The sequence below is a fragment of the Saccostrea echinata genome, unplaced genomic scaffold, assembly GCF_033153115.1.
Source record: "Saccostrea echinata isolate AGI-Se365-2 ecotype Australia unplaced genomic scaffold, CSIRO_AGI_Sech_v1 ptg000002l, whole genome shotgun sequence".
NCBI classification, from domain to species: domain Eukaryota; kingdom Metazoa; phylum Mollusca; class Bivalvia; order Ostreida; family Ostreidae; genus Saccostrea; species Saccostrea echinata.
In genome coordinates, this window is record NW_026889751.1 from 30,781,321 (window position 1) to 30,806,524 (window position 25,204).

The following is a 25,204-nucleotide window of genomic DNA, read 5'->3' on the forward strand; positions in this document are numbered from 1 at the left end:
TATCAGAGGGTTGGTCCCCTTTAATCTGAGAGAGAGAGAGAGAGAGAGGGAGAGAGAGAGAGAGAGAGAGAGAGAGAGAGAAACCGGTCCTCCCCGAAATGGCATTAAAGATCAAGTTATTAACAGAGTCGTGTCTTTATCTTCATATCTATTACTCTTGGTAGATGTACATTGTAATAGAATATGTGTAAATATTCAGCTGTCTCAATGCATGCAGACGAAAGACAAATGCTTTCTATACACATTAAAGGTGTATCTACTTCTCAGTATATATAAATCTTCAGAGTTATACTCAAGTTTGGAGTGCATGCAGATTTCGTTTTTTAAGGAGTTTCCAAATCTCTTCAAGCCCTCTGGTAAAAGTATTTCTTGATAGGAAAGAGACAAATCGATTTTATTGGTAAGTGCCTAATTATATCATTCCAACTATTAATCCCTTTTCATTTTTAAACTGTTTAATTAAGATAATCCATTCCAGTACACTTTGCATAAAAAGTTGCAAAGCAAACAATATCGAGATTAAAATCGTCGCAGTAAAACAGGCGGTGTTTGCTGGATTCCGTTCTGTCAGCGCTATAGGGTTAGCGGTTCATTCGTCAGGTCTTAGTCTTTAGTAATCTCCTCCGATCATAAGATAAATTACAATTCAGTCTACAAGCTTCAGAACAAAGAGATTTTTAAAGAAACTGTTGACAGATTGAAGGAATCGCCCCGTCGTCACATAGAAGTGCCTAGAAACGAGGACCTGGGAGAAGACAGGAGGATGCATAAAACGGAACTCAGCCTTCCCCCAATCTACGGGGCCACCAGGTAAGTGGCACCTGTCCTCTTCGTAGAAATTTATTTCACAGTAATATATATCTGTTTCATTTTATATCTTTTAACAAAATGTTCAAGGTGTTTTGAATATCCAACCATGTCTTGTTAGCGATTTTAATGCTACAATTGCTCGCTCTCTCTTTCCTTTTTATAAAATCTGACGATAAATAAAAAACCCCTGTTCTTATCATTGACGAATACTAAAGTCAAGATTACTACTACAGAAGATTAAAAAAATCTGAAACAATGATTGTAATTAGTTCTATATCCGATTTAAACTTTCTCTACCTTTGTCTTAAGAAAATGAAGTTAACTTCATTTCTACCTTATTTTTTGTTAGATATTTGCTTTTCTTTCTGTACATGTAGAAGCTTGAGAAATAATAGTTACCCTTTCACAGCACCAAGCCTTAACGGTCTGTATAATAATATAATAATAATGTACCCTCAATATACACAACTCATGCTGGATTTGCTCGATCTGTCATCACTCAGAAATCTCCATTCATTACTCAGATAGATAAACAAGACAAAGACTAGTATGAATGGAACTTTTAACACATGTAATTCACGTCAGACTGCATTGTCATTCGGGTACTACCATAAATACCTGTATAGGTTCTAATCACTCTCGGTCATCGGAGGGTATTCAACATGTTTTACCATCTGAATGTAGGTCATGAATATTTCAACTGGTCCATATATATCGCTCAAGATTATTTTTTTTTTTAAATATACAAGCCAATAAATATACACAAATAAATCTTTTAAATATAACAAGAATGTTTAATATCCACAACAACTCATAGAGGCCATTTGAGGTGAAAGTTAAATTTCAGTTATCTCTCTTGCACCCGTAATTTTACAAGAAGTTTCAACAATTCTTTTTTTTTTTTTTTTTTGTATGAGTTTTAATACATCTGATAAATATAAAAGTCTTGAATGGTTATATTTCACGCCTGCTTGAAAGGGTGGATGGGGAGAGAAAGTTTGCTACCGGGACCCTGCCGTATATTAATGACACTAAATTGTAAGCACGGTGAAGATGACTAACAATCAATAGGACCCTTCCACCCTAATCCCCCCCCCCCCCAACTCCCCGAATAGTGGATACCGGGCATACAGAACCCAGGGAAAATCGTCTGTTCTATCCTTTCCCAGTAAAAATTCCTTTTCTTTATATTTGGCCAATCCTCCCTCCCCATGCAAACCCCTTCTCATTTTCCCTGCTAGTCTATTCCGTAATTTATTATGGACCTGGAGCGCGATGAATCGCCCAATACGGCCCCAATTCCCTCAATAATTTCTTTACTAGCCTCCTTTGATTTTTTCCTCAAGATAACAGCCTTTTAATACTAAAGCCTTATTATTTTATCCATCCATGACAGCAGAGGGTTGTCTCGTTCTTATCTCGTTCACATCTCGTCGGTGTTCTATGAAGGGATCTTCCAGTGTACAAAATTACAAAAAAAAATTTCCTGGGCAGGGTCATTTTATTTCGGTGGTGTCATTTTCAAACCTGTTAATTGTTTTTCAATTCCTGGACCGATTGGAGGGGATAGGGCGGAGGGGGAGGAGGAGAATGACAATTTGAAGATGTGTGCCATCCAAAGGTGAAAATAACAACTCCCCTCCCCTATTAAATGTATATGTTGGAGGAAAGAAAAAATGACTTTGGACCCACCCCCCACCCCCCTAGAGAACTTTTTGCTTGTCCAGAAATTTTCTAGTTTTAATCCGTTTGGGAAGGGGATTAAGCTTTTTTTTTTTTTGGCTTGTGAATGAATCCTGTAAACAGTACAGATATTGAACAGAGCAAGATATTCTGAGAACATGTTTTTATTTTTTCACTGTAATCAAAGAAATACTGAAACCGTTTTCAGATATAATTTTCCTTTGATGGATTTTTGATTTTTAGATGGAAAACACTGATAACCTGCTATGGTGTCTTATACTTCAGATCTGTATCAATGAAATCAAAAGGCCCATGAAATAGAAATTTTAATCGATGGGGCATAAATTTATTGCATTATTCATTATTTTTATGGTGTCTTAACTTCTTCAATATTTTCACTATTATAAAACGAGTGTGGTTTTACTTTAAAACTGATGATTCGTAAATATTTTACAAATGAATGGATCTATAAAGTTATTTCCCTTTTTGACAGGTGCGTCAGGTTTAACACCCTATCGTTAATCCTCTTCACCCGACAAATCCTCTGTAATGCTGTGCACGGGGTAACGGTCTCAATTAAACTGGACAAAACTTTTAAAATTTGAATCCATTTATCCACACTTTCAGTTCTACCCTAGATTATTATATAACTAAAAGAGAGTGACACCGCACGTGGATCTTTAAAATCTATAAAACCGTCTAAAGCTGGTAGCAATTTAAACTTTCAAAATTCTCCTATTTAACGAGCACGTCGTAGAGTTCCTTTTCACTGCATTGTAAATCACCTCTTGCCTAACCCCATATACTTATATAGCAGGGTTTAAAGTCTTTGTCGTGTGTTTGTTTTGTGTATAATCGTAAGAATTGCAGTCCCTTGGAAGCAGGCCTACAACCTTTGTGGATTACGCTGTAAAGGGATCCATTTATCTCCTAATTTGTGGCGTTTCCGGTTCGTAACCAGGGTAACCATTCACTCCGAGTTGCCCGGAAATTCGAGCACTTTCTCTTGGTTCTTCTTCTGTGTCATTATTCATTGGATGTGAGTGTTTGGAATTTAATGATTTTCTGACGGCAGATTAGACTTCGAAAAAAAACGAAATGCCCGGGGAAAGGAGACCCTATACTTCATTAGATGGTTATGACGTGTAAGTATAGAATAAGGGTTTTTATGGAAAGGGTCGGTATAAAAACTGTTATTTGGAACTTTGATTTAATGTAAAGATATAGGAATTTTCATCTATAACGTTAAAATTTTATTTTACTAAAATCAAACTTAGAAAAACATCGAAATATATAAGTAAATGATAAATCAAGGACACTAACATGTGTAGTGCAGGAATCACAGTATCTGGCACACGACCTTGATTTTAATCTGATAATTATCAAATGAATATCATTTAAATGCATCAGTAGTTGACTAGAAGACTTAAGTTTGTGTCCCTGCTATCAGATTCCGTCTGTATATAACTGTGACTAGGGTCTGCAGGTGCCCGCGAAAGCCAGCTGTAACACATAACGACTCCTTCAAAGTTTTCGGCCTTTCTTATATAAAAACTGATGTTTGATCATTAAGCTTTTAATCTATTAATTTCTCAGGGCAAAAACAGACTTCAGTCTGTGGATTAAATGTCTGAGAATGTTGTGTATCGAGTTTCTAGTAAAAGGAAAATTGATCTTTAAAAAGTTACATAAAAGAAAATTCTACGATGACAGTACGTCTTGAATTGATCGGATTTAATTATCATGTATACAAGTATTGAAATGTACAAAAAAGAACTCCTGGCTTGAATTTCATCCAATTGATTCGTTAAACTGTTTTCGATACATTTGTAAACCGTCAGACCTGAGCGAATGACTTCCGATAACTTTTTCTACCCATTGCAGTTCGTTGTTATTCCTATTCAAAAACTCTATAGATAACGATTGATTTCAATAACTAATCCGAAGGAATGATAAACATTCATTGATATTTGAAATTAAACTCCACTGTTTGATGGTTACCATTGATTTAGCGATGGAATTTAAAGCCTGTATCAATATAACACCTTATATTGTCCCACCCTCAGGTGTCAACGAGTGAATTTAATGGATTATCTCCAACCTAAAAGCTTAATGCTGTTTATTATATATATATATATATATATATATATATATATATATATATATATATATATATATATATATATATATATATATATATATATATTGCTTTATCTTCTCTGAAGAGGCTTTCAAGTGTTTGAAATAACTTGCAAATATAATTATTATGACAGTTAAGAATAATGGGATAAAATGTTTTCGTAATAGTTTTAAAAAAAATAAGATTGTTCAATATTTTTTTTTCACTGAAATAAATCAATATACATTTCACTGCTTTGACGAGTTTAATTTAAAAAGTTATAAGTGCAATATACATGAAATATATGGAGATAACGAAGAGTATTCAAGCTCAAAAGTCCATTAAACAATACAATATAGGAGCAGAGCAAACACGGACCTCCAAACATCAGAGGTGGGATCAGGTGCCATGGAGGAGTGGGCATCCCCTGCCGACCGGTCACACCCGCCGTGTGCTCCTTGTCATGATCGGGAAATAACGGAAAAATCCGTCAATTCAGTGTGTAAATAATGGCCTAACAATTGGTATGAAAAACGTCAGTCAGCATTTGACTCAATGATAAAATGTATGATTTGACTTATGTTGAACACAAAATTTAAACGTAATCAGGTTGATCAAACATTTGAAGCATAGATGAATACATGAATGTTTGTCATGTTGTGAAAATGATATGTTTAACATACTGCAGTATTATACATTTATCGCAAAAAAAATTTGATCAGTCCTTTGTCGCTTATTTAATATATCAATCTATGTTGCAATATTTCCTTCATAGAGTTTTAATTAAGAGAAGTAGGCTACAGAAACATGATGCATGAGTCGTTTCTATCTTTTAATCCTTTTTGAATAACAGAATCTATATTTTTAGCTGGGAGGGCACTGTACATATAAAAGGAGGGTTAAACTTCCAGGTTCCATGAGATGTTGCACTGTGTGACTTTCGAAAATGAAAACTTTCTCACGTGTGGAGAAAAAAATGCAAATATACAATAATTTCTTCGATTTTTATGTCAATGATAGTTTTAACAAGAAAGATTTTAATTTCCCCTGTTCTGCTCTGTTTGAGGTACTGTAATCGGTATTACGAATAGGGCTGGGACGATATATCGAGATATCGATAATATCGATTCAATGTGAGGATGATACGCATATCGATACGTATGAAGAAATATCGACATATCGTAAAGAAATTTCTGACTTGTGTTTTTCTTTGTTTACTTAACATTTTGGGTTAAATATATATAATAAATAGGCTAAATATAAACATGAAATACATAATTAATACCACTTGGGTAAAATGATTTTGTTTTACAACAGATACACAACTTCTCTGAATAAATTATTCTTATTTGTGAAGAAATGTTTCATTCATTTCACTCCAAAAAATATTTTATAACCAATTCAACATATCGTGATACATATCGTATCGTGGCTCAAATATCGTGATACATATCGATATAGAAAAAGCTGTATCGTCCCAGCCCTAATTACGAATGCATTTATGCAATTACACTTTGATTTCAATGTCCAAATGAGAGTGTCAATAAGTGTATTATAAAATGATTGAATGGTGGCAAGGTAGATTTAATTTAATTGAAATTCGTCTTTGAATTTTGAAAATTGCAATTTAAATATTAAAATTATCTGGTGCTTGTGATGGAAAACTATTTGATCTCATTTATACGTCTCTCTATCACGGAATGGCTTTGAGTATAATTGCTGCCATTTAAGTGTTGAATACTCAAACTTAACAATGACAAGTTAATTAAGAAATTCAATAAAAAAAATAAACCAGAAGGCCATTTAATTCTCAAATTTTCCATGCTGCATAAAACCAGAATATCTATATGACACACGAGTGAAAGGTATAAAGAGTTTCAAGTAAAATGTTTAAGCTATTTCGTCAAAGGAAAAACAACTTAAACCGGTGCAATGCATCATCGTCGATGATGAAGATATACTCGTACAATTAACTTGAATTCTGGGCATCTGATATGTATTTTATAATCCAGAGATTGAGTGGTGTCGGAGTTCCTCCGACTTTATTCATCTAACGACTTATTTTTCCTCATTGTTCCTATGTTCACCTCTTAAGACTCATCGTTCTTATGTTCACATCTTAAGACTCATCGTTTCTCTGTTCACATCTGAAGACTCATCGTTTCTCTGTTCACATCTTAAGACTCATCGTTCCTATGTTCACATCTTAAGACTCATCGTTCTTCTGTTCACATCTTAAGACTTATCGTTCCTCTGTTCACATCTTAAGACTCATCGTTTCTATGTTCACATCTTAAGACTCATCGTTTCTCTGTTCACATCTTAAGACTCATCGTTCCTATGTTCACATCTTAAGACTCATCGTTTCTCTGTTCACGTCTTTAGACTCATCAATCCTCTGTTTACATCTTAAGACTCATCGTTTCTCTGTTCACATCTTAAGACTCATCGTTTCTATGTTCACATCTTAAGACTCATCGTTCTTATGTTCATATCTTAAGACTCATCGTTTCTCTGTTCACATCTTAAGACTCATCGTTTCTCTGTTTACATCTTAAGACTCATCGTTTCTCTGTTCACATCTTAAGACTCGTCGTTCCCATGTCTTGCAAATAAAACCCCGCTTCTCCAAAAGAAATCTAATCTGTAATTGAAATACACACAATTTTATCATATCCTAAGGTACAAAATTTTACAGTAATGGCCTTTTAATTTGACTATTTTATAAAGGAATATAATAGCATTTGTCCCATGAGAGTTATCTTTCTTATCAGTTGGTCATAGAACCTTAATCTTGTTAATTTACGGAAGACCCTTTTTTACACAAGTCGTTAATAAGTATACCACAATTGATTTTTAAAGAGAAATGTTTTTTTTAATCTGTGTATGTGTTTATGACTTTTTTTTTTAAATTAATTAAATTAAAAACTTTCTACAATGTGCTTTTAATGCTTTAATTCTTGTGTCAAACGATACACATATCGGTATATATATATATTGATTACTTTGTTTTTATTAGGTAAATTTATAGGTTTTACAAATCCTTCAGGGACATTACACGCAAAACTGCAATAAATCGGAAAAATCTCGATCAGTAAAAATCATTACATAAAACAAGATAGTAATTACCCAGAAAACATAGACACTTCATTCCTTAGTAAAGTTAAAGCTTTAGTATAAAGTGTACACGTAATTTCCCTGGAGAAAATTGAAAGTACGTTGAATAATTTATCTGTTGTGGATACACAAGAAACGCTTTAACTATATACCGGGCGTCATGACAGAATAAAGGCTTTTGCGTTTGTTTGAAAGAACGGTAAAGATGGCGCATTATATATCTAGTCTGTGAGTTGTAAAACTATCGGCTGTTACTTTGTGAGGATGCAGAAAGCAGAAAAACTCGATCGGTACAGCGCCCCGAGGAATGTCGTCTGGCTGGACACGTCTAACCTCGATATCGTTCTCCGCAGACGTCGGACGCCCCGACATTTCTGTGGAAGGTTTGTTTCTGCCAGAACGTTGTTAAAGGACTAGCATTAACTGTCTAGCAAATGTAGGCTGTTTGTTCACAACCTACGTCTTTCTGTTTTGCTTTTGGTTATCGTTTGTGAATGCAGCATTTCTAGAAAAGGTCCGTTTGAATATTCTGATTTTTAATGATAGCTTTATGCTTGTGAGTGTTTGAACATGTATAAAACACTTAAAAGTATTCCTTTCGAAATTCTGATAATGGTACGGTGTTTTTTTTTTGTCCGACAATTTAAGGTATATCTTAAAAATATTGTCGACACTGAGTGATGGAGCGTATTGACTTAGCACAACCATGGAGAGATGGTTTAGATTAATGTATCCTTCTGGGGTCATTTCCCAATTGAACTGGAATCAGTCAACTTTTCTTGTCGCCCTTGCATCTGCCTATGTTCGAAACTTGCCAACCACATAACAAAGTCATTAAAACTCTTTTTAGATACCCCTCTGACGTGTACCAGACAAACGATTACGATGATGGGGTCATGTATCCCCCCGCCTGTGAGGGACCGTTCTCTGGAAGATACACTCCCATGAAGGAGGGAAGAGGAACACCCCTCAGAAGGTCCAACACAGTAATGGGTTCCAGACCCACCTCCCGGGTAAACCTCGGCACACAGGTGAGCTTAATGACCTTTAGATGACAAAACGGACCACATTCTTATCACAGTATGGTTTAGAGCATACTTTTCTTTTTTTTCTGTTTAATGTGAACATTATTTCTAGATTCAATCAGGAGAAAATACCACCCTTTTGCATTCAGTTTCTACAGTAGAAACACTTAAACTAAAGAAACATATTCAATTAAACGATTTTCTTTTGATTCACCTGAGCCAAAGGCTCAATTTTTTTAAGAGAGTGTCCGACGTCGGCGTGTGTTATGTTTCATTTGTAAATTTGACGCCCTCTTTCAAGGGGAGATAATTTAAAAATATCGAAAACAGGGGAGTCTTAAAAAATCCCGAAAACCACTGGGGAAGAAAAGACAAAATTTTTATGATTTTTTTATTGAGTGTAGATAAAAGTTTGTTCAGATCAGGGTCCAGGACCTTGATTAGTGAAATAAGTGCTAGTATTCAACCATCTACATGTATTGTAGATTCGAGTTTCTCAAATCATATCCCTGCGTCCAAGGATGGGAGCACAATAGGGACTCAAAGTTTAGCACTGGAAAATATATGACTTTCACTGGAAAAAAAAATCTCTAAACAGCTTTATCTTAAAAGAAGAGCTTAGTTAGTCAAAATTTGTTCAAAGCATAGCCCTAGAGACTACCTGGGGCCACAGTTGGGGAGAATTTTTATACAGAAATATATAAACATAGAACAATAATAAGGCTAAAATTTGTAAAGTTGACATCAGTATATATAAAGTATATTATTGTAAATAAATACTGTTGAAACCACAGACTGAAAAATAACAACTGGATGTTTTATTTGTCTACATGTACAAAGTCATTTGTAAGGAAGAAAATGGTGACTCAGGTGAGCATTGTGGCCCATTTGATTTCACGGCTTCTGGTTATTTTAAGAAATAAATACAACAGCGTTCTAGATGCCAATCATTAATTTAAATGTTTTCTTCTCACATAATATGCAGGATGATGTACAAAGGGTGAGTTGTGCATGTTACTAAATATATAAAAATGATCACGTGATCTGATCACAATTTTTTAAATGAACCGAATGACTAAACATATGATCACATTGTCACGTCATTCATTGTTAATAATATCAGTGATATTGTTATTGTGGCTGTCATGTAACTCCATTGCATGAATGTAAGACTTTCAATCAATTTACTGAATATGATGCTTTTGAACTAAAGCTTCAAAATATAGGAATTTAATGTACCGAAGATAAATTATTAACAAAATAATTTATATATTTTTTAGAAAAAAAAAATTCTGTTTGTAGTTTTAAAGGAATAAGAATATTTTGCTTGATAAGTTAGTTAAGAATTTTGTAAATAGACTCAGGTAACATTTCATCAGTGATTCCAAACATTGCATTATCTATTATCTGTATTTTGCTTTGCAAAATACCTTTTTGTCCAGCGTTTCTTAGTCAATATGAAATACAAACAACCCTTGTTCGGGTCAATACTTATTCACCATTAACACACATCCTAAACCTGCAGTAAACCCTAGCCCTGACAAAATAAACCCCCATTAAACACTTTGTCAGCCAAAGGTATTGCATGTGTAGACAATCCACCTCACGAAATGTGATATGATTATTAAATCCCCCGCCTGATTTATTGATTCTGTTTATATTTCTGCAGTATGGGGACTACCTTAGACCGGTATTTATTACTGTATATACAACTACCAGTTGTCTGACAATCCACGGGCACCTGCCAACGTCTCCTAATATCTCAAAATCTGCCCCTCTTATCGGAATTCATCAAATAAATACCCTGATTGTGCACTTTTAAAGGTCACCGTGGACTGCGAGACATCTGATAGTATTACAATATAAACGTGATGAACGGTGGCGGATCAAAAAATTATCAATAATGTAGAACGTTAGAAACTATGGTATTATGGATAGAACACTTTCATCATTTGTTTGATAAGGTGCTTAAACTATTTACTTAAATGAAACACGTCTCTGTGATTTATTTTAGCGAATATGCTAGAAATGTTTGAGTTTGGTTTGACGTGTGAAAGTCAATAGGTAAAATTGAAGAATTTAACCCACTAAGCAGAAAATTAATAATAATGAATTCAACAATATCATAAATTGAAGTGATTAACGTCTGCAATTAATTATTTACGATTTCCTAACAAACTAGCTTATAAATTATTTACGACTTATAATAGACTCTATACTGTGTTTATTGTATGGTTATTAAAGATTTTCTGTCTGTCAATTTTTCAAGAAAAATACGCATTAATTATGGGTCCACAAAAGGAGATAGGACATTCTTCTTTGATAAAGCAATGCATGCTTAAATTGAAAATGTAACTTTAAAAAATTACAGTATTCAATATATTTTGAGGACATTTCTTTCTGCAGATTGATTCTCGATTATATTATCCTGACATCAACAACCGCCTACAGACCCCTGCCCCTCCCGCCCCTCCCACTCCCCAGCTAATCAGAAGAGAGAAAACTTTTGGCGGGTTTTCTAATACAGACAACGACATGGATCCTTTCACTAAACAGTACTACACCAGACTCTGGAAGCAAAATATGTCCCCCAATAACGCGTATGTATTACACTAGATAATCACCAAACAGTTCTACACTAGACTGTGGAAGTAAAATATGTCCCCTAATAATGTGTAAGTATTACACTAGATAATCACCAATATTACCCCAGACTGGAAGTAGAATATGTCCCCCAATAATGTGTAAGTATTACACTAGATAATCACCAAACAGTAGTAGTACTAATATACAAGACTGGTAGCAAAATATGTCCCCAAATAACGTGTAAGTACCACACTCGATAATCACCAAACAATATTACACCAGACTGGAAGCAAAATATGTCCCCCAATAACGTGTAAGTATCACACTAGATAATCACCAAACAGTATTACAGCGGACTGGAATTAAAATATGTCTCCCAATAACGTGTAAGTATCACACTAGATAATCACTAAATACTGTAGTGTTGTCAACGAGTACCCGGTTAACCGTCGATCGATGCGAGTATCGGTTAGTAAAACTGCTACTCGGTTACTCGGATAAATAAAATTTTACATTTTAGCATGTTTATTTCAGAGGAAAAAGATGTAAATTTTTTTTCAATTTCCTTATTTTATTTACCGTTATTTAACGATAGACTAGTCCTAGCATTTTACAAATATGATCAATCTGTTTTGATAAGTATTTCACAGTTTATCTAATTGGTGGCTTTCATTGCTAAGGGGTATACAAGTTTTGAATGCTTGAGTTAATTATAATTACTTGACACAAATCTGCACTAGTCCGCAGTACAAGATTAAAGAGGACGCCGCCATATGCATCAAAATAATTTTAAAAAATGACTTAATTTAAATTAGTAAGGTGTGAAATATTTGAAACGGAATTAACATACACGGGTAGGACAACGAATATGCTGAACCACCTAAGATTGACAATTAATCTTGAAACAAGCGATATATATTATAAAGGACGTCCCGCAAAACAGAAAAAAGTTTTATTAATTATTCAGAAGATATTTAGTACTGTGAGTTTGTTATTAAGACTAAAGCTCATAAGCACTGCATTTGTGTTTACATAATTATACCGATACATACATGTACAAATGAGATTTATATAGAAACGGTAACAACGTTACATATTTATTATACAAAATGTATTTCATTTATACCGCGAAAAAGGATGTTTTGAGGCCTAAAGAAAAATCATCCGAGTAACCGGTTACTCGATCGGAAAAGTAAGCGATTAACCGGTTAATAAAAATCGTCCGATTCGACAACACTACTAAATAGGACTACACCAGACTCTGGAAGCAAAATATGCCCCCCAGTAATGTGTAAGTATCACACTAGATAATCACTAAACAGTACCACACCAGACTCTGGAAGCAAAATACACTTAAAAACTATGTAAACAAAATATGTGTCCAAATTACGTAAAATTCACTTGATAATCTCCAAACATCAACATGTACAAAAAAAAAATCGTTAATACAATGATAAACGCAGTACTACTCTACAAGACAGTGATTAGTGTTGTTTTTATCACTTTATAGTAACATGTACAGAATGGGAAGAGCAGGAGGAAGATGGAGACACATTACGTCATGTACAGCTAGTTCCGGTAGTCATTTGGCTTTTGTTGAGGGTAAGTGTCAAAAACTTTTTGATCATTTCAGACGGCAATTAAAGAAATATTTTTCTTGGAAGTATGATGCTTATTTACTTACCAATACCAGGTACAGTGAAACAAGTGGACAATCGTTTAGTACTGCCAAGACAAATCGAACCCGCCAGAATCTCTGTCCCCCAAACTATTAATAGAATCCCGTCAACCAAGAAGAGAAACAAACTGAACACAACCTACAACCAACACGCCAGGAACGGCTTCAAATACTGGTATCAGGAACAGAACAAACCCATGGATCGTAAGTATCAAACATCTCGTTAATAACTTCTGCTAGATAAGATATATCTTAAAACAATAAGATAAAAAAAATTTTAAAAATTATAAAAATAACGAAACTCATATGTATTTAAGTAAATTTTATTTTCAAGAGAATTTGACTAAAATAATTCAAAATATTGATGAAAAGGCAAATAGTCGTATGAATGAAAAAAAAATTTGGTCACTTGAGTCACTAAGGTAACTTATTGCTATCCGTTCCCGTTTGTCAGCTTTTCTTTATTCTTCGTGCATTATCCGTAAAATTTTGAACATTTTTAGTGTCTTCTCTAAAATGCCTGAACCAATTTCTACCAATTTTGGCTGTCATGCGGCTCCTTTGGATAAGTAAAAAAAAAAAATCGGGAATTTCATGGTCTCATCCCTGAGGTGTGAACCAAAACCAATTTCCAAACTATTTGTGTCAGCAGCAGTAGCCCTCTACTAAAGTTGTGTGAAATTCATGCCTTTGGGTTTAGGGTCCAGGTGGGGGAAAGTTGTTTATATATTAAAAATTATTATACAATATACCTTTCTGAATTAATTATTCACAGGATATTAGCAAGCAAATTGTTTGTATGGTGCAGTAAGCTTTAAACCCTTTATCAAACTGCAAAAACTCTGTCATAAGAGATCGTGGTCCAAGATGAGGCTGTTGATTACATAACTAAAATGCGTCTTACTCCTCAACCTAATTGAAATGAGGTTTATGAAATTGTGAACATTACGAACAGATATCGATCTCAAAAAACCTACAAACATAATAAATCTGCGAAAAGGACATAAAATATGGACCCCTAAAAATATACAGAGATAGGTTCATGTGCCTAGGAGGAGTAAGCATCCCCTGTCGACTGGTCACGTTCGCCGTAAGCTCTATGAATTGATTAGGTTGATGGGTTAATCCGTACTTAAATTTAGTATAAAACAAAGGCCTATCATGTTGTATAAAATATGTCAGTCAAAATAAGACCCAATGATAGGTCATTATAACGAATATAGAATTTACGAAATGCTGACTTTAAAAGAGGAAGTTGAAATCCCTGTAACATCAATGTATCTGTCAATAACCTGCCTCAGTTTAAAAATTGATCGTACTGAGAGCATGTCCTTGAGTATCGAATAAGTCAGGAGATATAAAACTCATATACAGGTGATAGTGGAATATACAAAAATGCAATTTTACAGGGTTTTTGAACAATTGTACCTACATGTACAAAATTTTAAGTTTTATGCACGAGTCCAAAGTTCCTGTCATATTTCTCTTAAACTGAGAAAAGCATGATACTCAGATGACCACCAAAACCTAAGGGCCTCTTATTTCATATAAATAATTATTCAATCTAACCTTTGTTTAAAAACCGCACTTGAATTATTGCACCCTTTTTGATGTTAATATGTTTATGATCTCATTAACTTAGACCTTATATTTCATTTTAAGAGACTTCAGTTACACCCATCATATTTTGCACATGCAAATAAACTTTAGTTTACTGAAAGGAATTGCATGAAACTTTCGTTAGAGATACTTTTTGGTGACACTTTTCTTTTGGTACACAGGCTTGGAGCTGAGTGTGTATTACTAGAGCCGTCAGGTAGTCAACTAGACTATTATATCTACATGTAAATGTTCTTATCTAAACCACTTAGACGCCATTTAATGTAGAATCTCAGTAGATCTCTCTCTATGTATTTCTTTACATTTTTTAAAATTATTTAACATTTTTCTATTCATTCTTCCGTTTAGCATAATTTCCCAACAGTTCATCTTCTATATCAATCTTTAGAATATCTTGAATTATATACACTACTGCACAATGGGTAATATATTCATTATACAAGACCAGCTAACATTATTTCTTTTCTGATATCCTGCTTTTTGGTACACATTATTACTTACTAGTATATCCTACGTACATTTGTATATACAATGTACATGTATATTACAAGACACTTAGTTTATTAGATCAAAGTTGTGGTTCTTGACAACAGCGTCAAACTTAGGTATTCAATGAGACATATTATATTTTTGTGAATCTCAAAATGATACTGTTATAAATTTTTTAAATACAAAAATATCTGGAAACTTTTTTTCTTTCATTTTTATTCAATCCAGTCTATATTCGCTATTTACCTCGAGACTATAACATGGACGACACGCTTTGGGACAATATCGTTAGCAGCAGCACAGTCTCGGTAAATCTCGTATGATCAGACAGGATGCCAGTTAGGGTCTATGTTTCTAGGAAGGGGAATAACCAATACCTGTATGCTTATAGAATCACTAATAAAGTTTACAAAGTGCGTGCTGTTTAGTGTTAATTAGAAATAAAAATGCTAAGATTTTCTTGCAATTAATTTTGTAATCATAGGCTATGTAAACGACTATGAATCGAGTTTTACCGAGGAATTAGAGAGCGAGTAAGGTAAACTGGATGGTCTAACTGTCAGCATGAATAATCTGTCTTGTATTCCGGAAAAAGAACCACCGTACAAATTTTGCACAATTTTTGTCATTGGATACCCATTGTTTCTAATCGTCAGTCTATCCCTTTCAACATATTATACCCAATGCAACAAATTCCCTTGTGAACCCATGTGACACTATATAGTTTTACTTGTGGTCACTTTCTACAGAATACATTCCTGATATGGACCAGTCTGTATCAGAACATCTGACAGAATGAGGTAACCAGGGTGACCAACACGTGTTTTTACCGCGCACGCGCACTGGTTCACGAGAGAATCATTAGAAAATGGGAAAAAACGTCAACGATGAATTGAAAGTAGAACTGGAGATTCTAATGTTGAAATTCCATGGAAGAACATATCGAAATTATTTCGAACACCTAAAATTTGCAAAATTAACATTTTCTAATGATAGCTCGCGTTTTTTGAGGACTCTACAATGCTGTGCCTTGTGATTTCACATACATGTCAAAAATGTGCATGAACCTGTTTTTATGTATAGCTAGTTCCTTCAATGCCACACAACGCTTTGACTGACTTAGCATCTTGATAGTAGTTTTATAAATTAACTAGTAATCACTTCCTTCAAATCTTTTTATTTATGCCATCAACAAAATACAGTCATGTAGATTCTGAAATGTTACATATTCTTTCAAAGGTTCAGTCATATGATGGCATGTATGTAAATTGCTTGACATGCTACCTTTCTGCTTTTATACGATGACCAATTTTTTTTTACTTTATATTACCCTTTATTTTCAGTGTGGGCTGTAGAAGACATAAAAAACCATGAATAGACTTTTTGGGTAATCGAGCCAAGATTCGCCAATATTGCGAGGGGCACAAACAAAATATACTTAAATGCTGTGATAAATTTAGTCATTACTTGTTAGGACAGACTGCAACAAATAAGCTGGCATTCCGTCTGATAATTCTATGTTGACTAATGTGTCATTTGACAGTGGGCTTGAGGAAAGCGCTAGGAGCCTATGGACGCTGGTTGGGGGTACCAGGGGAGGCTCTCATTCCAGCGCCTAATTACGTGTACTAGCTTTTTGGTGGCGGAAGATTGGGTATATCTTGGCAGGATGCCAAAACGCATGCGCTTTTGTTATATATGTGTGCTGCTTTTCCCTAAGACATTTCTGTTGTTTCCTCGTTTAGATATCAGTTATAAAAAAATCACATCGAGAAATATTTCAGATATACCGAACTGAGCAGTTAAAAAATAATATTTATGAGCTATTTAATATTTTTTGATGTGATTTTGTTTGTTTGTTTTTGTTCTGTTTGTTTTTTCACAGCATGCAATACGTGTATTCACAGAGTTGGGGATGATTACAGTTGAAATTGAATTATTTTCAGCATGGAATTTCCTGATTTAGTTCGCAAAATTCATTATTAATTTTTAATACATGAATGAATGCAAAGATATTATATTATTGCATGAAACCAATGCATGGAATTTATAACAACTAATGAATGCATGAAAACCAAATGATAATATCTTTGAATAACTTGAAAGCAATCTAATTATATATAGCGTATATTCCATACTAAGTATCACATCGGTCTATAATTGTTTAATTTGTAAAAGTTAAAATTATTTCATATTTTTATACTTGCTAAAGTAATTAAAAGCTCAAATTACATCTTTTAGCTTGAATTTATGAAGTAGTATTGTTGCTAGATGCTTGATTTCAAAATAAAATTTCAAAATGACAATACGTCATATTTGACGTCATGTTGTGACGTCAAAGATGGTGACACTGGAACTTTTCTCTGTTTCAGTGGCATCCCGTTTTCGAATGAAGGCACGCCTATTGGAGCGAGGTGTTTGGTGAAGCACTCACTTCCCAGAAAAGCACAATAGTTGTAAAATGTTTCCAACTCATCAGATTTTGTCATCTGCAATAATTGCTAAAAGAAACTTAGCTAATTTATTTCAATTTTTTTTATTTATTGTATTTTAATTGCCATTATAAAGAGTTATTTTTAAATATTTGTTATATTTATATTTTTTGTATGTAAAAAAACATTTTGCAACATAATGATAATTGCAAAATCAGTATCTAACATTGCACGATTGTTGAACTTCCTACACTTGTAGTAGACCATACCAATAGAACGCCCACCGTGGAGAAACAAACAGACGATTTTAGTGATATCTAGCTTATATGTTGCTCTCTGTCATAAAAAAAAAACTGTAAAAAAAGTCAATATTCAATGTTAATAAAAACATCATTATGAATTTTGGTGTTCTTGTTTTATATGGAAATAGTGATTTTTTTCTTTCCTTGCCCTCTAACGACCATCTGAGAGCCTGCATGGTCAATGTAATAGCAGGAGGATTTAAAACAGAAAAAGAACAGATACTTTACGTATATGCGAATCTGTACCGATTACATCATTTGTTTTAAAAAGAACAAAGTCTATTAAGGAATGTTTAACCATAACTAGAGTGTCCATACTAATTGGGTTGTGTTTTGAGGATAAATTATTTGGGAAGATGACCACTGATAGAGATCGAGTGTGAATATATGTATAATGTTAAACGTATAGTTGGAAGTAAATTTCTATGGAATGAAATTGGATATCTTGTATCTCGTTACATTCATATCAATTTATCATGTAATACAATGTAGTCCTCTGGCAATATGTGTAACTTTATTCTCTTTATTCAATTTTGAAGCATTCTGAATCTCTGTATACTTGTAAGTACATGTATTCTGAATCTCTACAGTGTATACTTGTAGGTACATGTATTCTGAATCTCTGTATACTTGTAGGTACATGCATTCTGAATCTCTGTTTACTTGTAGGTACACTGATGTATTCTGAATCAGAAACAGAGAAGATACTGGATGTTCTGATTCACAATTTCTATTTATAGTCTTCAGAGACGAGGCTCCGGGGACATAAAACTTGGATGAGCTCACTTCTGATCTCAGTCTCACTTTTCCACTCTTAATTCCTTCTGTAAAAGTGAGAAAGAAATCAAAAGTGAGCTTGTCTAAGTTTTATGGCCCCGGACCCAGGTCTTACAAAAATCTGTAGCAATCCCCATACGCACTTGTTACCCCGTTATAAACGGATCTGGATTTTTTTTAAATGCCCCCCTAATCGAAGATTCGGGGGCATATAGTTTTTGCCCTGTCCGTCTGTCTGTCTGTCTGTTTGTCCGCAAAAACCTTAACCTTGCCCGTAACTTTTGATTGGTTGGAGCTATGGCTTTCATATTTCACATGTGTATTCCTTATGACAAGACCTTTCTTTGGGTACCATCATATTTGACCTTTTGACCTTGACCTTGGAGTTTGACCCACTTTTGCAAAGTTTTATGAGACTTTATCCTTGGCCATAACTTTTGAACACTTGGAGCTTGGGCTTTCAAACTTCACAAGTGTATTCCTTGTGAGAAGGCCTTTCTTTAGATACCAATATCTTTGACCTTTTGATCTTGACCTTGGAGTTTGACCAACTGTCGAAAAAACTTTAACCTTGGCTATAACTTTTGAACAATTTGAGCTAGGTCTTCCTTGTGAAAAGACCCTTCTTTGTATACCAACATCTTTGACCTTTTGACCTTGGAGTTTGATCTACTTCAATTTTGAAAAATTTTAACCTTGGCCATAAATTTTGAACAGTTAGTGTTAGGGTTTTCATACTTCACAAATGCATTTCTTGTGAGAAGAACTTTCTTTAGATACCAACAACTCTGACCCTTTGACCTTGACCTTTGAGTTTGACCTACATTTGAAAAAAATTAACCTTGGTCATAACTTTTGAACAGTTGGAGTTAGGGCTTTCATACTTCACATAAGCATTCCTTGTGACAAGACCTTCCTTTAAATACCAACAACTCTGACCCTTTGACCTTGAAGTTTAACCTACTTTTAAAAAAATTTAACATTGGCCATAACATTTGAACGTTTGGTTCTAGGGCTTTCACATTTCACGATCATGTGTATCACTTGTGACAAGAACTTCCCTTCGGCACCATTTGACCTTGACCTTGCCATTTTACTTACTTTAAAAAAACCTTCAACCTTCGCCATAACTTTTCAACGGTTTGTACTAGGGCTTTCATATTTCACAAGTATATTTCTCGAGACAAGACCTTTCTTTGGGTACCAACATTTCTCATTTCTTGACCTGGAGCTTGACTTGCATTTAAGAAATTTAAATCTTCGCCATAAGCTGCCATAAGGGGGCATCAGTGTTTCACAAACACATTTTTTTTTGATCTTGTCGTGAAGATTTTATTCAAAAAACATCTACCTGAAAAGAAGAAATCTCTTGCTGTGGTCTTCAAAGCGGCATTTTTTTAACTGGATACAGACATTCATAATGGAAAGCTGACAACTAATCTGTATAATAAACGTTACTTATTTCTTTAGCAATATAACAATATCACGTGAACGTGTTATGTTTCTTAAGTCATAAATAAGTTGATGTTACAGGGATATCAACAATCTCGTTTAAAAGTTCACAGAATACTGAGTACATGGTCGTCGTTACAATGACCTATTTGCAAATACAACCTGTCGAATGTTGACTGGCGTTTTAATACAAATTGTAAGACAATTATTTTTATACTCAAATTGTCTAAGAAATATACTTAATTTACCTAATCAAGCAAAAGGCTCAGGGCTGGTTTGACCGGTCGACAGCGGATGCTTATACCATTGAAATAAATAATTTAGGAAGACTTAGTTGTTCTCGTAGTATGAAGAGATCCACATACCCATGTTTTCTGGTATACCTTAAAAATTAAAAGTACCGTTTGAAGTTTAATTGTCTACCATCAATTCTTCAACCATTGAATCAAATCGCCACGAAGCACTGAACATTTTTCCTCCACCAGAGTTAATTTACAGTACTAGTCCTCCATGACATATCTAATCCCACCTTGGTATTTCCAAAGGTCCATGTTTACCTTGCTCTCAGTTTGTAACGTTCTGGACTTGTTTAATGTGGCCTTGTCTCAAGAAACATTCAGAGTTCCAGAAACATACCTGGTATTCTGCATGTCATGAATTATTATCAAAAGTTCAAAAAGATCTATGCATGTTGATATATATCAGGAAACACATAACCGTCAAGAAGGAATATCTATTAATAATATTCATTGGAACATACAACAAGAAAGAAGAAAGCACTGTATATGTTCTCGAACATGAGAAAGAAAATTTTATGAAAAATAGAAATGGTAAGATGATGAACTCAAAAGTCAAATTAAACAATACAGATTGAGAGCAAAATACTAGAACATTAACACGGACCCCTGAAGAACAATAGCGGTGGGATAGTGTACCATGGGGGGAGTAAGCATCCCCTCCTGACCGGTCATACCTGCCAGGTGAGTCCAATGTCTTGATCGCATAAACGGAGTAATTCATTGACAGTTTCGTACGTAGAGCATGCTCTTGTGTATCAAATTAGCTGAAAGACCTTAACACCACATGCAGGAGGTAGTATATTGCTACAGAAGCAAGGAAAGTTGACGATGGAAAAGTTGAAGTCATCACGTTTATCACGAAGTTTTATTGATGGTGTTTGTCTAGTTAAACATCCAAATATGAAGGAAATGTGTCAGACTCTGTGATGTCTTAATTTGGAGTTAAGTGGAATTAAACAAAACAAGACACGAATGAACAATGAATATTGTTAATCGATAAAATCTTCTATGTATATTAATGTCGAAATGAAGCCCACAGTAAGAGATTACTTCTTTTCATGTAGAAATTTTATTGTAATTTCTGTTTCATAAGATATAAAAGCATGTTCTGCTATTAAAGGGACACAATAAGTAAATTAACATGGCAATTCCAACAGATTGTTCTGGCATGATCTGGTCTCCAAAGACATTTAGTGTCAATGAGCAACTCAAGCACTCAAGACTTCATCTTCAGAGTAATCAGAATGATTTTAAACAAAAGTAATTTGTAAAGGACAATTCACAATATGACAATGCACTAGCTCCCGCTATATGTTTCTTTTTTTCAAAGTATTTTAATGAAGTTTAGAATTCCAGTAAAGGTATGGTAATTCAAATTAAATCAGTTGTTAGGAATTTTGAAAATATCTTAATACTGACAGGCAATACTGAAGAATTTATTTCTTAAGAAATGGAACTATGAGCATAAGTTGAATTACCATGTGTTAGATTACATTCAAGTTCCTCTAAAAAAGCATCTGCAATAATAAGTTTTACAAATTTTAAAAGTTTAAAATAATTACAAAAAAGGATACCTCTTCGTTTTTACGATACTTAGCAGTATAATACTGTCCAAGAAAGATTATCAAATTTCAAAGTTCTGAAAAACACATATCTTAAAACATTATGAAAAGCCAGGAGACCATTACCATGATATTATGGAATGAAATGGAAAGCCAAGAGACCATTACCATGAAATGGAAAGCAAGATGAACATTTCCATACAACAGCCGGGGTATGAAATTGGGAAACAAGAAAAAGTCCCAGCATTTTCAGCAGTGAGGGCATTTGTAAAGGAAGCATAAATGGACATCAGAAACAAAATGACGAACATTGTACGGAAGAAAGATAACAGTACTAGTGCGAAAGTCCAAGTAGACAGGTAAAACTGTTTAACACAAATTGTTATAACATTTCTTTGCAACACAAATATACTGTCATATCTCAAGAAACGTTTGAGCTATTCCTATGCCTAAAGAAGACCCCTATTGATTTTGACGTCAAAGGTCAAGGTCATAAATTCATTCATTCTGTCGTGTGTAACACTTTCCCTTCCGGGCGATATCTCAAGAAGCTTTAGAGCTTTTGTAATGAAATTATATATCACAACTTCCTAAAAGAAGACTCCTAATGATTTTGGGGTCAAAGGGCCAAAGTCATACATTCATTCATTGTGCTCCTATGTAACACTTTCGTTTCCGGGCAATATCTTTAAAAGTCTTTGATCTTTTGCAATGGGATTTTATATTACATCTCCTTATGGCCCCAAAAAGATCTCTATGTTGTTACATGATACACCGGTGACCTATAAGGCCCATGGGCCTCTTGTTTCTTAAGCGGGGGACACAAATTCTCTGAATGAGCTTGTCATTTTAGCTTCTCGATTTCATGTCCACAGGCTAAAATTAGTCTTTGGAAGAAAAGGTTAATTTCGATCTCTGGACACGTCTTTGGGTCTTGATTGGAACATTCCTTTACTATTCTAATGAGAAAAAGACGTTTTTTTTTTTTTTAAAAAAAAAAAACAAAAACAAAACTGAATTGTTTAAATCTGTTAAAAAATAATATATATCCGCAAGATTGTTCAATGTAGGAAGGTTATGCTAATCAAAGCTTCTAGAGATGCCTTACACAAGTTATATATTTCAAAACTTTTTTAAATAAACGATTACAGATTTTAATCAAATTAATAGTAAAGTGCTATAAAATTCAAGAAGCCCATGGACCACAACGCACACCTGAGTCACTTAGGCCCAAGAGATTTTTTGTGGAACAAACTCTAGACCTAAATGAGTTAAAAGTTATTCCAAGTTAAAAGTGCTTAGACACAGATTTGAAGTTAATATTTACTCAAATTTTCTGTATAATTTCATGACTTATGTGTTGCTATAGCATTTCATACGAGAATTTGATAAAAATCTTATTTTATCTGGAAGTTATTGAAACTTCGAATTTCTGGACGCGTTTGATAGACACATCCTTGCTATAACTATAATGCAGAAATTCCAGAGTAGAAATGTAGAAAGCAAAATCCTCTCACCAGTATTGTCAGTCCATGCTCAGTTTAACAATTGTACACACCCGGTGAAACGTAAACATTAACAACAACAGAGCTCGTGCCCTGTTTACAAAAACAGTTTACGTTTCACGGGTGTATTCAATTTGTTAAACTCTGTACACAACTACACAACACTGAGCACGGGCTGACAATACTTTAGTGAGTGGGTATTGCTTTCGCACATTTTTACTCTGAATTTTCTGGATTATAGATGTAATATTATTCATTAATACACAACAAAATTGCTACTTTTCTGAAGTATTAAGGATAGAGTTAAAAATTGTGAAAGTGCAAGGATGTGTTAATCAAACGCCTACCGAAATTCGTAGTTTCAATAACTTCCAGATTAAATAAGTTTTTAATTTTTATTTTCGTGTGAAATGCTATAGCAACATATAAGTTGTGATACTATACAGAAAATTTGAGAAAATATAAACTTCAAATCTGTGTCTAAGCACCTTTAAATCAACTTCTCTACACATCTTAGGTATGTTTTTGCTTATAAATTGTTTTAGTGTGACCTTGCAACTCTTTTTAAAGATTCTGTCCGATAAACGTATACATGTATTCCCTTGTAAAACTCTGATCCCCGATTATAGTCTCAATCTATTTTCGAGGCCCCTGATCTGAACAAACTTATCGAAACTACTGAGGATGCTTGCATATCAGTATGCCTCATCATGCTTCGATGTTTTCTAGAAGATTTTAAAAGATTTCTTCCTAAATATTCCTACATATGTAAAACTTTGATCTCCCTTGTGTACCCACCCTACCATGGCTTTGATATTCTTGAGATTTTTTTCTTATGTAAAATTTTATGGCCCGGTCCTACCCCCGGGGGTCATGATTTGAACATGAATCTACACGATCTGAGGATGCTTTCATATAAAATATCAGTAATCATGACTTCGCTGTTCTTGAGATATTTTCCTATACAGTGTATATTCCAGGTTTCTTGAAAAAAGAGTGCAGGGAGGACTTGGGAGGGTTTCCGCACCTCTGAACCAGAAAAAAAAATTATGAATGGGTAACATTTTAGTGGGATCTGGTGCATTCTTGAAGTTATCTATCTTATATTGTACTTAAACTAAATCTCACACCATTTTTTAAAAGATGAACAAATGATTCTTGTTTGCAAAAATAAATTTTCCAATGTAATTTTAAAGGGGGTATGAATGCAACCCCCCCCCCCCCCTTCCAATGGCCTGTTTATTCCAATGTAAAACTTTGATTGCCTATTGTGACCCTGCCCTAGCCCAGGGGTCAGGACTTGTACAAATTTAAATCTAAACTACATGAGGATGCTTGCACATAAATTACTAAATCATGGCTTTGCTGTTCTTGAGATTGTTTCCTTATTTGATTTCTTTAAGGTTACAGATACTGCAAGTAACATACAAAGTTTGATGCAGAGACTCTCATTGCCTGTTTATTGTATAATTGAATAAAAAAAATTTTGAAACCCATTATGTGCAGCAATCTACCTGTGAGGATCAACGGATCTAACTTTATATAAATGATGGCATGATCTTAGTGCACGTTCTTCTCATGTGCATAATACTTTTGTGAAGAATCGTATGCATCGCGATAAGATCTTGATGCAGCATCAGAATAAAAGCACAAATATTTACTATATAGTGCCAGGAAATTCCAATCGCAGACTTCCTCATGGAACTCTCCAATGAATTATGATGCTGACAATGGTAATGGAAGAATAC

General features: G+C 34.1%; 1 protein-coding gene across 10 annotated transcripts; it reads left to right on the forward strand.

Moving 5' to 3' along the window:
- Positions 1-289: 289 nt before the first annotated feature.
- On the forward strand, positions 290-17,959 carry LOC133177375 (uncharacterized). 10 transcript variants are annotated; one of them, XM_061312442.1, is made up of 10 exons: positions 290-400; positions 697-810; positions 8,580-8,760; positions 9,740-9,754; positions 10,424-10,444; positions 11,161-11,354; positions 12,851-12,942; positions 13,034-13,222; positions 15,356-15,435; positions 17,500-17,959. In XM_061312442.1, exons 2-10 carry the CDS (start codon positions 764-766, stop codon positions 17,518-17,520), a joined length of 840 nt encoding a protein of 279 aa, XP_061168426.1. In that variant the 5' UTR covers positions 290-400; positions 697-763; the 3' UTR covers positions 17,521-17,959. The 10 variants fall into 10 exon arrangements, with proteins under 10 accessions (XP_061168426.1, XP_061168419.1, XP_061168432.1 ...); XM_061312435.1 differs by lacking the exons at positions 290-400; positions 697-810 and adding an exon at positions 3,247-3,638; XM_061312448.1 differs by lacking the exons at positions 290-400; positions 697-810; positions 15,356-15,435 and adding exons at positions 3,247-3,638; positions 16,671-16,781 and having other exon boundaries at positions 17,500-17,584.
- The last annotated feature ends 7,245 nt before the right edge of the window (positions 17,960-25,204 follow it).

Coding starts and splice junctions, on each gene's coding strand:
- LOC133177375 (XM_061312428.1), top strand. CDS start 7,994: ATGCAGAAAGCAGAAAAACTCGATCGGTACAGCGCCCCGAGGAATGTC. Junction 13,223..15,355: donor ACAGAACAAACCCATGGATC/GTAAGTATCAAA, acceptor TATTCAATCCAG/TCTATATTCGCTATTTACCT. Junction 15,436..17,499: donor TTAGCAGCAGCACAGTCTCG/GTAAATCTCGTA, acceptor TCTCTGTTTCAG/TGGCATCCCGTTTTCGAATG.